General features: G+C 40.4%; 1 protein-coding gene across 1 annotated transcript in view; it reads right to left on the bottom strand.

The window, feature by feature from the left end:
- The window catches only part of Tex14 (testis expressed 14, intercellular bridge forming factor), a 95,603-nt gene that overhangs the window by 6,692 nt on the left and 74,062 nt on the right, over positions 1-14,849 (bottom strand). The window contains exons 19-26 of the mRNA XM_032913928.1: positions 14,680-14,761; positions 13,487-13,549; positions 11,670-11,797; positions 10,365-10,567; positions 9,270-9,366; positions 7,478-7,552; positions 4,324-4,401; positions 3,478-3,571 (exon numbers count right to left, since the gene is read on the bottom strand). Coding sequence (XP_032769819.1) covers positions 3,478-3,571; positions 4,324-4,401; positions 7,478-7,552; positions 9,270-9,366; positions 10,365-10,567; positions 11,670-11,797; positions 13,487-13,549; positions 14,680-14,761 — 820 coding nt within the window. The remainder of the gene's footprint in view (positions 1-3,477; positions 3,572-4,323; positions 4,402-7,477; positions 7,553-9,269; positions 9,367-10,364; positions 10,568-11,669; positions 11,798-13,486; positions 13,550-14,679; positions 14,762-14,849) is intronic.

The raw sequence follows: 14,849 nt of genomic DNA on the forward strand, positions 1-14,849 counted from the left end.
TCTAACAAGTAAAAATGTCCAAAGGTTTCCAAAATGTTTACTAGGGAGGAAAAAAGTCTTCTTCCTTCTACCCCTTAGTTTTCTGTCTCCTCTAAAAATAAAAAACAAAACAAAACAAAACAAAACTTCCTTCTCAGCTTTTAAGATTCTCCTACTTCTGTGGTTCTGTTTTAGGCTTCTCTGTTCCTTCCTTAAAAAGAATGACTTAGCTTTTGAAGTGGGAAATAGTGGATTCACAATGAAATATAAGTAACTGTCAGCTGGGAAACTTTTGGGAAAGATTTTTCTTCCCAAGTTAAAGGGGGCAGATTCCAGTGACATCTTCCTTTGGCCTACCCTCTTTTTACATTTGCCTGTTGTGTGGACAACAGTCATCTTGCCACCAGGGGACAGGATTTGGGGGCCAGCATGTCATAGGCGGTAGAAGATGGACAAAGTGGAAGTCTGGTGGTGTGACTACACCGGCAGTGCCTGCCCCATGAACCTCTTGTTAAATGACAACTCACTTAGCCCTGCCAGTGGGGCTTTCTAGTCTCTGCTGCTGAAACCACCGTGTATGGCTTCCCTAGGAGATGCAGAGCCAAGATTAGGAGTGGGATGAGGGGAGGGGCATGTGTCACCACAGGGCTAAGTTTCATCTCTTTTCAAAGTTTATTTTGTTCACTGTGAACTCGTTTGCATTAACTTCAATCTTCAACTTTTTTTTTTTTTTTTGTTCTTTTTTTCGGAGCTGGGGACCGAACCCAGGGCCTTGCGCTTCCTAGGCAAGCGCTCTACCACTGAGCTAAATCCCCAACCCCAATCTTCAACTTTTTAATTATTCCTTTTTATTTTTTATATTGCATTGGTGTTTTGCTTGCATATATGTCTGTGTGAGGGTGTCAAATCTGGAACTAAGTTAAGAGACTATTGTGAACTACCATGTGAGTGCTGGGAATAGAACTAGGGTCACCTGAAACTATAACCAGTGCTCTTAACTTCTGAGCCTCTCTCCAGTCCCAACTTCAATCTCTTTTTTAAATTGTATTAAAATACTATTTAAACCAAAAAGAGAGGGTCTTATTCAGTGTTCTATTGCTGTAAAGAGACCCCAAGACCCCGATAACTCTTATAAAAGAAAGCATTTAATTGGAGCTTGATTACATTATCATTGTGGTGGGAAGCATGGTGGCACTCAGGCATATATGGTGCTGGAGAAGAGAAATGGCTGAAAGTTCTAAGTCTGGACCCACAAGGGCCACTGGTCCTAGCTTGGGTTTTTCAACCCTCAAAGCCCACCCCAACTGACATAATTTCTCCAACAAGACCATACCACCTAATCCTTTTAAACAGTGCCATTTCCTATTGCCTAAGCATTCAAATATATGCACCTATGGAAGCCATTCTTCTTCAAACCACTACAGACCACTCAGCAGTTAAGGACATTTACAGCTCTTCCAGAGGACCTGGGTTCGATTCCCAACACTCATATGACACCTCACAGCCATCTGTAAATGCAGTTCCAGGAGATCCAGTGCCCTTTTCTGAACTCTGCGAGCCTTGGGCATGTGTATGGTATATAAACATACACTCAAAAAGAACACTCTGTATGTGTGTTGTAATAAAATATATCTTTTTTTTTTTTTTTTTTTTTGGTTCTTTTTTTCGGAGCTGGGGACCGAACCCAGGGCCTTGCGCTTCCTAGGCAAGCGCTCTACCACTGAGCCAAATCCCCAACCCCAATAAAATATATCTTTAAAAAACATTTTAAAGAGAAGTTTTTACTGCCTCTTCAGATTGTGCTCAAGGGTGTAAAACTCACCCCTCCCTAGTCCTGGCCAATATCAGACCTAACAAATGGCAAAGGTGAGGAGAGTGGAATCCTTGTACGATATAGATGGGAACAGAATGGTGCAGTAGCTATGGAAATCAGTGTGATGATTACTTACAGAAATTAAAAATAGATTTACCATATGTAGTGGCTATTCCTGGTTGTCAACTTGACTGTATCTGGAATGAACTACAGTCCAGAATTGGAAGGCTCACCTTTGATCCTGATCTTGAGACTGGGAGACACTGGATTTTGGTATGGAGATCTTAAGGCAAAGTGGCTATGAATCCCAGGAGCTTAAGGCATGGAGATCTTTGAGTTCAAGGTCACCTGGGACAAAGCAAGTGGTGGTGGTGGTGGTACATACCTTTAATCTGGGACACACCTTCTGCTGGAAACTTACGTAAGGACATTGGAAGGAAGGGACTCTTTTTTGCCTGCCTGCCTGCCTGCCTTGTGGGTCGGAGCCACTGCTAGATCCTTGAACTTCCATTCACAGTTGCTGATGATCATTGCTGGGGAGTTGGACTACAGACTGTAAGTCACCAACCAATTCTCTTACAATATAGAGACTACCCATAAGTTCTGTGACTCTAACAGAACCCTAAGACACCATATGATCTAGAAAGATCATTTCTGGATATATATCAAAATAACTGAAGGCAAGGGAGTGTGGAAAGATTACTTAGGAGTTAAGAGCACTACTGCTCCTACTGCTCTTAGGACCTGAGTTTAGTTCTCAGAACCCCATATATAGCTCCCTCTTCTGGGTTCTTCAGACACCCAAGTGCACATAATACACACACACACACACACACACACACACACACACACACACACACCCCAATGATGTATATACATGGGCACATACACATTTTTAAAAGAATGAAATTATGACATTTGCAGAAAAGTGGATAGAACTTAGATATCATTATTATATTAAGAAAAACACTCCATGTTTTCCTCTCACATGTCAATTACATTTAAATCATGAGTTCCAGGACAGTCAAAGCTACATAGTGAGAACCTGTCTCAAAAAAAGAAAACAGAAAAAAAGAAAAACAAAAATATTTTAAAAACTTTTAAGTGAACCATCATGGATAGTAACTATATAATTAACATTGAGCTGTACACTTTAAATTTGTTAAGAAAAAATGAGTTAAATATTATATGTATTTTAATCACAAAGTATAAACAATTAGGAGGAAGGGACTCACAAGCTCCCATCCTGCCCTGCGGATCTCTAGACGGTTAATGATTGCTGGGGGAGGAGAGATATATTCTTCGATGGTGTAGCCACTGGTAAAGTGTTTGTGTTCCAATAAGTAACCCCTCACTCATGCTCCTGTGAGAGACCCTACTGATGCTCATTAGATCACACCCCTCCACAAAAGACAGGAAGGCAAAAGGGAACTAGTGAGAGAGGGAGAAATGAGAGAGGAAATGGGAGGAGCACATGATAAAACACATTGTATACATATATGAAAACATCATTGAGAGACTTATTCTATATAATTAATACATACTAATATAAAATAAAATCCTAGCAATGAAGAGAGGAGAATAAAGGAAGAGTATTCTGTTTCTTCTTATTTGTTAATACAATAAAAAATAATATACACGAATGCAATTTTAAAATCCTTTCAAAAGTCTAGCTTTTTTGTTACCTCTCCGTGTCTTCCAGATCCTGAATTTCTCTGCTGGAAAGAAAACTGCTGTCTTTACTACTGTTGGTTTCTTGTTCTTCCAAATGCTTTTTATCTAAAGCAATTGAGAGAGCTAACTTTATTAAAGTGAAAAATGCTTAAGAGCACGCTTTGATACGAACAGTAAGAATTAAGGCCGTCAGTTGTTCTGCAATGCTGCAGCCCCACTTTCCCAGGAGAGCAGAGGGCCAGGTGGCAGTCCGCAGGGCACCAGCATTCACAGCAGCTGCTTCTGGGGTCTTGGGAGATCTCTGGTGCCAGGTGAAGCTACAGGAAACCTAGCCAGTGCCAAGTTCAGAGAACTAGACAAAGCAAAGCAAAGAAGGCACACAAAAGAGGAGGCAAACAACTCTAAAAATAAACCCCACAATTGTACTTTAAGACACACTTCCCTTTCTTGCTTCCTAAACGTTCCAAGGGTAGAACTTCACAGAAGGAATTTGTGTGGGATGAGGCTGATTCCTTTAATGTATGCCAAGCATTTTACAAATACTGTCTCCTTTCATCTGGCCAGCAGAATTATGAAAGGAAGAGGACCAACACTTGCTAATGATATTAGTGTACCAGACACTGTGTGTGCACAGAGCTACTATGTATCATGAGATAGGAACTACTATTCCCATTTCACAGATAAGGATAGATGAAGTTCAGAATTGAAACAGTTTGTCAGACAACATTAACTGGTAGAATCAGAATTAAAATGGAGTTGTACCCAACCTAAGTCACACTCTCCCACATATACTATTATGCTATTAAGAGCTGTATTACATAAAAACCTCATACATAAAGACCTGGGTATCAGCTTACCATTTTCAGTGACATTCAGATCATGTGCTGTGTTCTCAAGTGACACCATGGATGAGACCTGCTGCTGCTTCAGTTGCTCTGTCACAGTACAAAAGCAGAGGGCGACTTATCCTACCTTTCCAGACCACACCATTTTCTAGGACAGTGGCTCTCAGAGGCCAGGACTCAGACCAGCACTAGTGATAAAACCCAAACCTACTAAATCTCAAACTCCTCCAGTTTAACTCAATCATATTACATGGTTCTGACTCCTGAAAAAATTGAAAGTCACTACTTTAGTTTATATATTCTGAGTTCAAAAGGAATTCTTCAAGTAAGAAAGCCCCAAATAACATTTGATAAAGGATTTTTAAATGATTGATAGTAGATGTGCTGGCACAGCCTACAATCTCAGTTCTCAGAAAGCACAGCAGAAAACCTTCTTTAAGTTTGATGAACTACATAGCAAGTTCTAGGCTAGCCAGGGTTGTACAGTAAGACCCTGTCTCAAAACAAAACAAAACATTAGGAGTTATGTGGCACACTCCTATAATCCCAGGACATGAGAGGTGGAAGCAAAAACTTGAAAAGGTCAGCCTTGGCAACACACATGGAGTTCAAGGCTAGACTGTATTACATGAAACTTAATCTCAAACAGTAATAGCAAACAAACAAAGGGCCAGCAAGATGGTTTGATAGGTTAAGGCACTTGCCTCCACACCCGATGACCTAAATTTGATTTCTAGGACCCACTGGGTTGAAGACAAGAAACAACTTCAAGCTGTCCTGATCTCCACACAAGATCTATGGAATGTACACACACACACACACACACACACACACACACACACACACACACACACACGAAAATAAACTGGGTGATGATGGTGTACACCTTTAACACTAGCACTCAGAAGGCAAACGCAGGCACATTTCTGTGAGTTTCAGGACAGCCATAACTATTTATATAGACCCAGTCTTAAAACAAAACAACAAGGATGATGATAGGTAACACGGAGGTCTAGGTGGCAGGGGTTAAATATTTATGTACATCAGTTCAGAATTAATGTTCACAATCCTAACAGCAGCCCTATGACACTGACTATACTATTTTCATTTCTGGTTTTCAGATGAGGAGCAACAGCGCTAACACCAGAGCTGAGGGCCTGGGAGCACGGCTACTGAAATGGGTTATGTGAAGAAAAGGTTAAGGAATTTTCATAAATTGGAAAGAATTAAGTAGAAGAATGAGGTTGAGTCCAAGAAATCTCAGCTCTAGAGTTTATGTTCCTAACTTTGACTTTAAAAACAAATTTAAAGATTTCAAATTTTATTTGTGTGTGTATATATATATATATGTGTGTGTATATATAGTATATATGTATGTAGTATGTATGTACGTACTACATTTATGCCTTGTGTCCATGGAGGTCGTAAGATCTAAACCCAGGACCTCTGCAAGAGCAGTAAGTTCCCTTAACTGCTGAGCCGGCTCTCCAGCCCTCTATGCTGAATTCATACTCTCAGGAGCAGAGTAGTCCACAGATGTCTCCATCTCTACTGGCCTATGTCATGTTATCATGAGTATCCATCATTTCCACTTTCTTATAAAATGTTCACTAGACCAAGATAAGCATATGCTAAACTCAGTGGCTGCTCTGTATTTGTTAGGTGTTTATTTCTTTCAAAATGTTTGTAAGAACAAAGCAGAGACAGCTAGGGCCAAGCCAGCCTCAATTTGAGGAGGGGGAGTTATGTCTAGGAGTGCTGGTCTGCTCCCTTCCTACTTGTAGTGGCTTGCATATGCTTGCCTCCAGGGAAGTAGCACTATTAGGGGGTGTGGCCTTGTTGGAGGAAGTGTGCCAGTGTCGGGGTGGGGGGGGGGTGGGGGGGTGGGTTTTGAGGTCTTATGCTCAAACTCTGCCCAGCACAGAAGAAAGCTCCTTCCCAGCTGCCTGCAGAAGAGAGTCTCCTGGTTGCCTTTGCATCAAGATGTAGAACACTCATTTCCTTCTAGATGTCATTCCTGCCTGCCCACTGCCAAGCTTCCCTCCATGATAATGGACTGATCCTCTGAAACTGTAGGCCAGTCCCAATTAAATGTTTTATTTATAAGAGTTGCCTTGGTCATGGTGCCTCTGCACAACAATGGAAACCCTAGGACACTACTGTTAGTATATGCTTCCTGACAGCTCTTAGCTCAACAGTCTCTGCCTGCTCTTACATGATCACCTATACCCCAAGCTGTACAAGACCTTTCCCGTAAGGTTCCAGTCAGAGGCCTAGACTCTGGATGTGAATACCCCAAAAAGGCAAGAAACAGATCCTGACTACTCCTAGAGGTCTTTTCAGAAAAAGCACTGATAGCACTACAATTACCCAAGTTCATTAGGTCAAAGGACAGGCACTGAAGGTTATGCTATGGAGCCCAGAGGACAGCTATGCTTTGAGTCAGAGCATTGTCTTTATTCCTTATGAGTCATAAGACGTCAGAGATCCTGAAAACCAACTGGTGCCCCTGAAGAAATTCTACAGATTAGAGGAGATGGATCTTTTAAAGATAAGGGCTACACACTTCCAAGGAATATCTGCTTTGGATCGAAAGGGATATTAACAATTCCTTTAATCAAAGGAGTTTATCGTCTAGACATGGGGGGACACTTGGAGGCTGAGGCATAAAGACTGAGAATTTAAGACTAGCCTGGCTATGAAGTGCACTCTAGACCAGCCTGAGCCATATAGCAAGACCCTATCTCAAAAATGAAGATGAAACAAAAACCTCACAAAAATTAGTTCGTCGTCATAAAACATCTACATTTTGTTACTTCACCTTAGAATCTTTTCTGTAAACCCTTTAGTAACAAATCACAAAATAAATGGGCCAATTATCCTGGCCATACTGCAGCCTACTTGATTCAAAAACTGTCCCAGAATTTGTACATTCTTTTTTTGTTTGTTTTGTTTTTTGAGATAGGGTTTCTCTGTGTGTAGCCCTGGATCTGCCTGCCTGTTTCCCAAGTGCTAGAATCCACTGCCCAGCCTGAATTTGTACACTGAACCACAACTTCACAGTTCTTTTTGTACTAGTGCCGATACCTAAGAAAAGAAACCATAATGCAGTCAGTAACCATAACCAACCAAGGGGTCCAAAACAGGGGTGCTGAACACTTCTTACCAATTTCATCAAGTAGCTCCTGAGCTGGGGGTGGAAGCTCATCAATATGATGCTGAGAGGTGGCCTCTGCTAGTTCTAAAAAAGATAGAGGGAAAATGACTTAACACCCTCCTAAACCTGATTGACACCTTTCTAGGCTTTCCATGGACTTGAGGCTTTCTCAATGGTGAATAAAATAAAGAGTGTGAGAGCACCTAACATAACATTCTTAGTAGAGCCTTCCTTAATGTATGACGGTCTCTACTCTCTACTCTTTCATCCCACGTCTGCAACAACTTGGTTCTCTCTTGCAAAGGACACTTGAATCAGATAAGGTACAGATTCTTACTCCGGGGTCTGGGGATGATTTGGAGGTTATTAGAGAAACAGAGATTATGGACCTGTCAACGTGAACAAAAACACAAAGGAGGAGGCTGTTCTCTGTAGATTATCCGGCCAGGAGATATGGAAGTAACCATATTTTGGGCCTTTCCCAAGTGCTCAATTGTATATAATAAACCCTTCAATATAACATACAGAACTTCTTTTCCCTGGAGAGAAACTCCAAGAGCTATAGCAAAGGTCTCAAATATTGAAATTAGTGCAAAAAAAGCAATTTGCTTCAGAAGTTTTTAGCACTCATTGGTGATTTGAAAAACTGTCTTCTAAGAAATCTATTCTAAAAAAAAGAATCAGAGACTCAAATAAGACATACATACAAAGGCTAAACCTTGAAAAACAATATAAATTTTCAAATAAGGGAATGGTTAAATAATAGATTATATTATTATGTAGCTGTTATATATTTATTATTCTTTTTTTTTTCTTTTTCTTTTTTTCGGAGCTGGGGACCGAACCCAGGCCTTGTGTTTGCTAGGCAAGCGCTCTACCACTGAGCTAAATCCCCAACCCCATATTTATTATTCTTAATTATATATTATATAAGTACATGTACATAATATGTAATTCCTAATTATAAGAGGACATGCTCAAAATACAATTAGTCTTTACTGTTTATAAGGAAGTATTTCCAGAATCTGTCAGCCTGGCAATACCAAAGTCCATGGGTGCTCAAGTTCCTTACACAAAGTGCATAGGGTTTGATGGCTTATAATAATACCTAATGTAGGGGCTGGAGAGATGGCTCAGCGGTTAAGAGCACCTGACTACTCTTCCAGAGGTCCTGAGTTCAATTCCCAGCAACCACATGGTGGCTCACAACCATCTGTAAAGAGATCTGATGCTCTCTTCTGGTGTATCTGAAGACAGCTACAGTGTACTTATATATAATAAATGAATAAGTCTTTAAAAAAATACCTAATGTAATGTAAATGCTATATAAATCATTGATATATTATTTAGTTAGGGAAGAAAGATGAAACAAAGCAGCCATACATATTCAATACAGCGATCTTTTTCAAGTTCTTTTCATCTGCCACTAGTTGAATCCATAGATATGAAACTAACAGGAACGGATGCTGAGTATGTCAAGCGGAAACATAGTCTAAGACTGCTATGTGGCACAGTCACAAATAGAAAAATACTTGTTATATATTTCCAAAACTATGAAACAAATGATATACCACACAACTGTACGACATAGCATGCTGTGCGAGAATTATCTAATCATTCTGTTTTTAAAACTTTTCCTTATTCACCTTGTTTTCTATAATGAGTATGGTTTACTTTTATAATCAGAGAAAATAACATTTTTGTTTAAACAAAATGTCACATCAAAGACTGATGAACAACAACCTAAGCTTTCTTAAACCGGCTTACTCTCCTGAACTTCTTTAATACTAAACAAGGGTACCTCTGGGTAGGCTCTTCCTCTTGGTAGAATGGGTTGATGTTATAAATGCCGTAGAAATGTTAGAAGAGCAAGCCCCACCAAACATACACAATCTTTTCTATAAAAACAAAACAGAAAATGTGGTCATTAGTAGGTACACTGAGTAAAAAGGCACAGGTAGCTCAATCAATGCCATTTATTTTGGACAGCTACAGCTTCAGTACCACGCCTGCCTGCCATGCTCCTCCATGATGGGCATGGACTAACTTCCTGAAACTGCATGCAACCCCCTGGCTAAATGCTTCCTTCTGTAAGTTTCCTGGTCATGGTGTTTATTACAGCAGTAGCAGTAACTATGACAACACTGCTTCTCCGTGGTTTTTGCTTCAGATCTTACTACCAGGTTCTACTGCCTTGGCCTCCCTGGATGAAGGACTGTAACCTGTAGGCCAAATTAACCCACTCTTCCCTCCAGTTGATTTTGGCTAGTATTTTATTTCAGCAGCAGAAATCAAACTAGTAAAGAGGGTCAGCCAAATGTTTCAGGGGGTTTTGTTCGTCAAGACAGGGTTTTTCTAGTGAACAGCCCTGGGTGTCCTGGAACTTGTTTTGTAGTCCAGTCTGGCCTGAACTCACAGAGATAAGCCTACCTGTGCCTCCCAAGTGCTGGAATTAAAAGTGGACCACCACCTTCTGGTCAGCTAAAAGGTGTTTTTTGTTTTTTGGTTTTTTGTTTTGTTTTGTTTTGTTTTGTTTTTGCTAAAAGGTTTTTAAGGAGCAGTATTAAGCAGGAATTTTTGGTTTTCTTTAAAAGATTAAACATTTGCAATATGGTAAGAAAGAAATAAGAGCATGTGGATAAGGAGAGGGTGATATAGAATGAGCTTTCCCTACAGGTTCAAGGAGACCAGCCAGCACTCATGGAAGCAGCAGGCTTCAAGAAGCAAAACCATCACTCTCCTACAATGCAGTCTCTGGAGAGGAAGCCCAGGGATGCCTGGAAAGAATCTGGCATATTCCTTGCTTCTAACAAATTTGCAGAACTCTCAGTGCTTTCGGTCACTGAGGGCTTTGGACTGACCTCAGCAAAGTGTAAAACAAAACTGGAGCACTTACAGGGTCAGTCAGCTTTGCAGGCAGGGTTTTAGAGGATGCAAGGAGAGATTCCAGGCTCTTAGCTCTCTCTCGGACAGTTGTAAATTTGGTAGACAAAGTTCTCATCGCTTCTTGACCATTCCAACAAAATGTAGATCCTCTTTTAACATGAAATGTATTTTCAAGGCAGTCTTCATAGTGACTAGCAGCTGAAGAAATCGACTCTAGGAGAAAAGAGGTTAGTAAATGTCTAAATTCTTTATATTGTAAACAAAACAACCACAAAATTATAACTATGCCAAGAATTCTCCAAATTGCTAATAACAGAAACAACCATAATCTAAGACAGTTTCTTCAGTCTCAAACTCTATATTCTAAGTTCTCAAGGCACATGTGTGTGTACTGACTATTTCTAATGGGAAGGCAGCCCTCTCTCTCTCTCTCTCTCTCTCTCTCTCTCTCTCTCTCTCTCTCTCTCACACACACACACACACACACACACACACACAGAAATAAAGGGAAACAAAACCATGAATTTACCAGAAGTAAGAAAAAATAAATATAAATATTTGATGCTGGTTATGTCTGGTAGCAGGAGTCAAGGACTGTATGTTTAGGCTGAAGGTAATGTTTTCAAATTCCAGTGTCTCTGCAGTTGCTGCAGAGGTGCTTGTGCACTGGAATATTTTCCACTACTGCAGTCTAACACTAACGTAAACATTAACCACAGCACCAGCACTACCACTTTTAATAGAAACTCAGGTTCATCAGCTACTGCTTTAGCTTCCCTGCATTCTCAAAGAAGAAAAAACCTTGCAAATTGGTAAAGGAAACTGGTTTGTTATAGTTTTACTGAGGTGGGGGGGAGGAGATGAGAATGAATTCCTAATTTGTCTCTACTGTGCCTTGGCAATTTTATGTTTTATATAAAATCGTGAGAGAGGATAGTGTTGAGGCTCTATCTCAGTGGTAAAGAATTTGCTTGGTTTTAAAAAGTCCAATATTTGATCACCAATATTAACAGAAAGCAAACAAAAAAAAAAAAAAACTCAGGAGATTTGGATATTTAACTATGAGAATGAAATCCCCTATTTCTTTTTTTTTCTTCTTTTTCTTTTTTTCGGAGCTGGGGACGGAACCCAGGGCCTTGTGCTTGCTAGGCAAGTGCTCTACCACTGAGCTAAATCCCCAACCCCTGTTTAGTTCTCTTTAAAAACCACCTTTGCTCTGGGAGAAAATAGCCACCTTGACTTATGCCCAGTCATGGCAAATAGCAAAGGCCTGTGAATTCCTCTTTTAAAAACATTCCCCGCTGTGTATGACTACCTGGGCTGAGCGGAGTACTGGCACTAGTAGGTGCGTGTTTTAATTTAGGTGTTTTGCATGAGGTTTCCTTAAAACAGCCGTCTTGTTCATAGGTGATGCTGGACAAGTCTTGAATGTCTGTCAGTGATCTAAAGAATTAAGAACACACAAGCTGGTCATAGTGGTACAACTGTGTTATCCCAGCAGCTCTGAGGCTGACACAGGATTGTCACGTCTTCAAGGCCATCCTAAGCTACACAGTTCAAAGCCATGAGTTACACTGTGCGATTCAATCTTAAAAGAAAAAAAAAAAAAAAGGTATAAAGCCATTGTGAGATGTGGGGAGATGTTTGGAAGAACAGAATAATACATTCCTGATAAGAACATCTTTTATTTTGGTGAGTTTGAACTCAACACAGGCTGACCTTTAACTTATGAACTTATAGCTTCAGGCTCCTTAATCTAGGGGTACAGATATACACCACCATGTCCTACGCTAATAAAAACTTTTAAGAGTATATTCGTGATAAAAATCATTACTTGTCAATACATTTTAGACTATCTTAAAGAAAATATTAAGAAATATCTTTAAGCCGGGCAGTGGTGGCACATGCCTTAATTCCAGCACTAAGGAGGCAGAGGCAGATCAATCTTTGAGTTCGAGTCCAGCCTGATCTACATAGTGAGTTCCAGAACAGCCAGAGCTACACAGAGAAGCCCTTTCTGGGAAAAACAAAGCAAACAAACAAACAAACAAACAAACAAAAGCTGGGGGGGTGTCTTTAAAAGTAGGGCTGGAGAGACGGCTCAGCAGGTTCAATAACCAGCGCTCAAGATTGACCCTAACCACCTGCAACTGCAGTTCTAGGGGAACGAACGCCATCATCTGGCCTTCGAGGGCACTGCATACAAGCAAACTACACACTTGCATGCAAAACACCAGTAAAAATAAAATAAAATGTAAAGACATCTACCTTAAACAGAGATTCTGGGACCAGGAAGAGTAGTAGCTTCCTTATGCCCTTAATTTCAGCACTCAGGAAGGACTGCTGCAGGCCTACTGCAGATCCCACAGACTCTGTCAACTTTGAGGGTAGCCTAAGCTACAGTGACTTAAACAAACAAACATCTGAGGGGAGGCAGGGGATAAGAACATGTCCGGAACCCTCTCACTCCCAAATCAAGAAACAAACAACAAGCAAAAGGAGACACTGAGCTAGAGGTGGTTTAGCAGCAGAGCACTTGCCAAGCACATGACCGGCAGACCCTGGAGTTCTAGTCCAGACACCACAAAACAAAACAAAACAAAACAAAACAAAACAAAACAAAAAATATATATAAAAACTCGAAACCTATTTTGGCTGATAAAAATAAACGATTCCATTTCTGAAAGGATATTTATATAGAAAGTACATTAACCTATCTCAGGTAGTAAACTTATTAGCATCATCATTACCATCACTCTATGTCCTTGATTATAAGATGCCATTATAATAGAGCATATCATTAATTTAAAAATACCATTTAGATGAAAGATATTTATATTAAATATGTTTATGGTAGGAAAAAGAGCCATACAGATGCTCAGAGGATACAGGCACTTGCCACACAAGTTTGGCAGCCTGAGTTTGATCCCTGGAGCCATGTAAATGTAGAAGCAGAACCAACTCTGCAAAGCTGTCCTCTCCCTCCACATGCATATTACGGCATACTTGAATCTCTTGATGATGGTGATGATGGTGATGATGATGGGAAGAATACAGATTCTTACAGCAAGGAAATATTTCCATAAAACTAAAACTATACAAATATCCTTAGCTACTCTTTGGTGGCCATACATGTTTTTCTCTTTCAGTTCTTTTGGTGTCTCCTCTAATGTCTCCTCTTGTTCGTCTTCAGCACTGTGAGAGAAAAGGTAAGAACATTAATGGGTTCCTTGCCATTCTAGTACATTAACATGGTTCCAGGTCACCAGTCTCAGGTAAAAGGCAATGGAAAAAGCACTACATTCAGAGGCAGAAAGTGCGGTTTCTAGTTCTGGTCCCAGTGCTCACTAGTCACAGGCTCTTTGGCATTACTGGATCTCGACTCTTCTTCCTATGGTGGACAAATACTCTGGAAGGGCGATCCTAGTTCTGACATAAGCCGGTGGGTCTAGAGGACAGAAAGCTCCGTAGAAAGCCAATGGAGCACAGAAGCTTGGCTGGGAGGCAGGCGCTGGGGCAAAAGGCACAGGTAGGAGGCCTTAGCAACTGTGACACAGCTTCCTGGTATAGAGAACCTAGAGAGGCTTGTACCAAGAAACTCCAGAAGAGATATTGAAGACAAATGACCCATTTCTACTTCAACAAGTGCTTAAGCTTCAGTTTCAGTACTCTGAACTATAAGCAGATCCCACACTAAATCTTTCCTATGTCTTTGCATACAGAAAAAACACACAGGTTGGCATGTGTGTCTCTGTAGCCTTAAGCATACTGGAACTCGATCTGTAGATCAGGCTGGCCTTTAACTCAAGAGATGCACTTGCTTTTGCCTGAGTGCTGGGGTAAAAGGCATGTGCCACCAGCACTTGGCTTATAATTTTAATTCCTATGTCGGTAGTCTCAGAACTATTACTCCAATTTTATTTATTCGTTTATTTTGAGATCTGGTTTCACTATACAACCTTTGCCTGTTCTGAAACTTGCTATGTAGACAGGCTGGCCTTGAACATACAACGCTAGGATTAAAAACCTATGCCACCAGGCCTGGCTTCATCACTCCTATTTTAAAGATGTCACAGCAGAGAGGCAGAGACCTATAACCAAAGTCAAATGGATAGAATGTCAAAAGCCAGTGTCTCAATACAAATAATTACTCCTTTTCACTACCTGTCAAATTCTGCTGAACAAGTCCTAATATTTTTAAGTTACTCAGAGCTAATTTGAATAGTTTATAATATACTTGAAGGCAAGCAATAATAAGTCTAATCACTTTTACCAATGAACAGTGCTTCTGAGCCTTAAAGTGAGGAAGAAAATAACAGCCATACCATTGAACAGCTTGAAACTGAGGCTTGGTCAAAATCTCAGCATTCTTTCCAAAGATTTCTCTTATTTGGAAATTTTCTTCAACTGAAATGATAAAGAAATGGATTTTACTTTAATCACAGAACTTGGGAGCCGGAAGCAAGCAGGTCTCTGAGTTCAACGCTAGTCTGGT

Source organism: Rattus rattus, chromosome 9 (genome assembly GCF_011064425.1).
Source record: "Rattus rattus isolate New Zealand chromosome 9, Rrattus_CSIRO_v1, whole genome shotgun sequence".
Taxonomy (NCBI): Eukaryota; Metazoa; Chordata; class Mammalia; order Rodentia; family Muridae; genus Rattus; species Rattus rattus.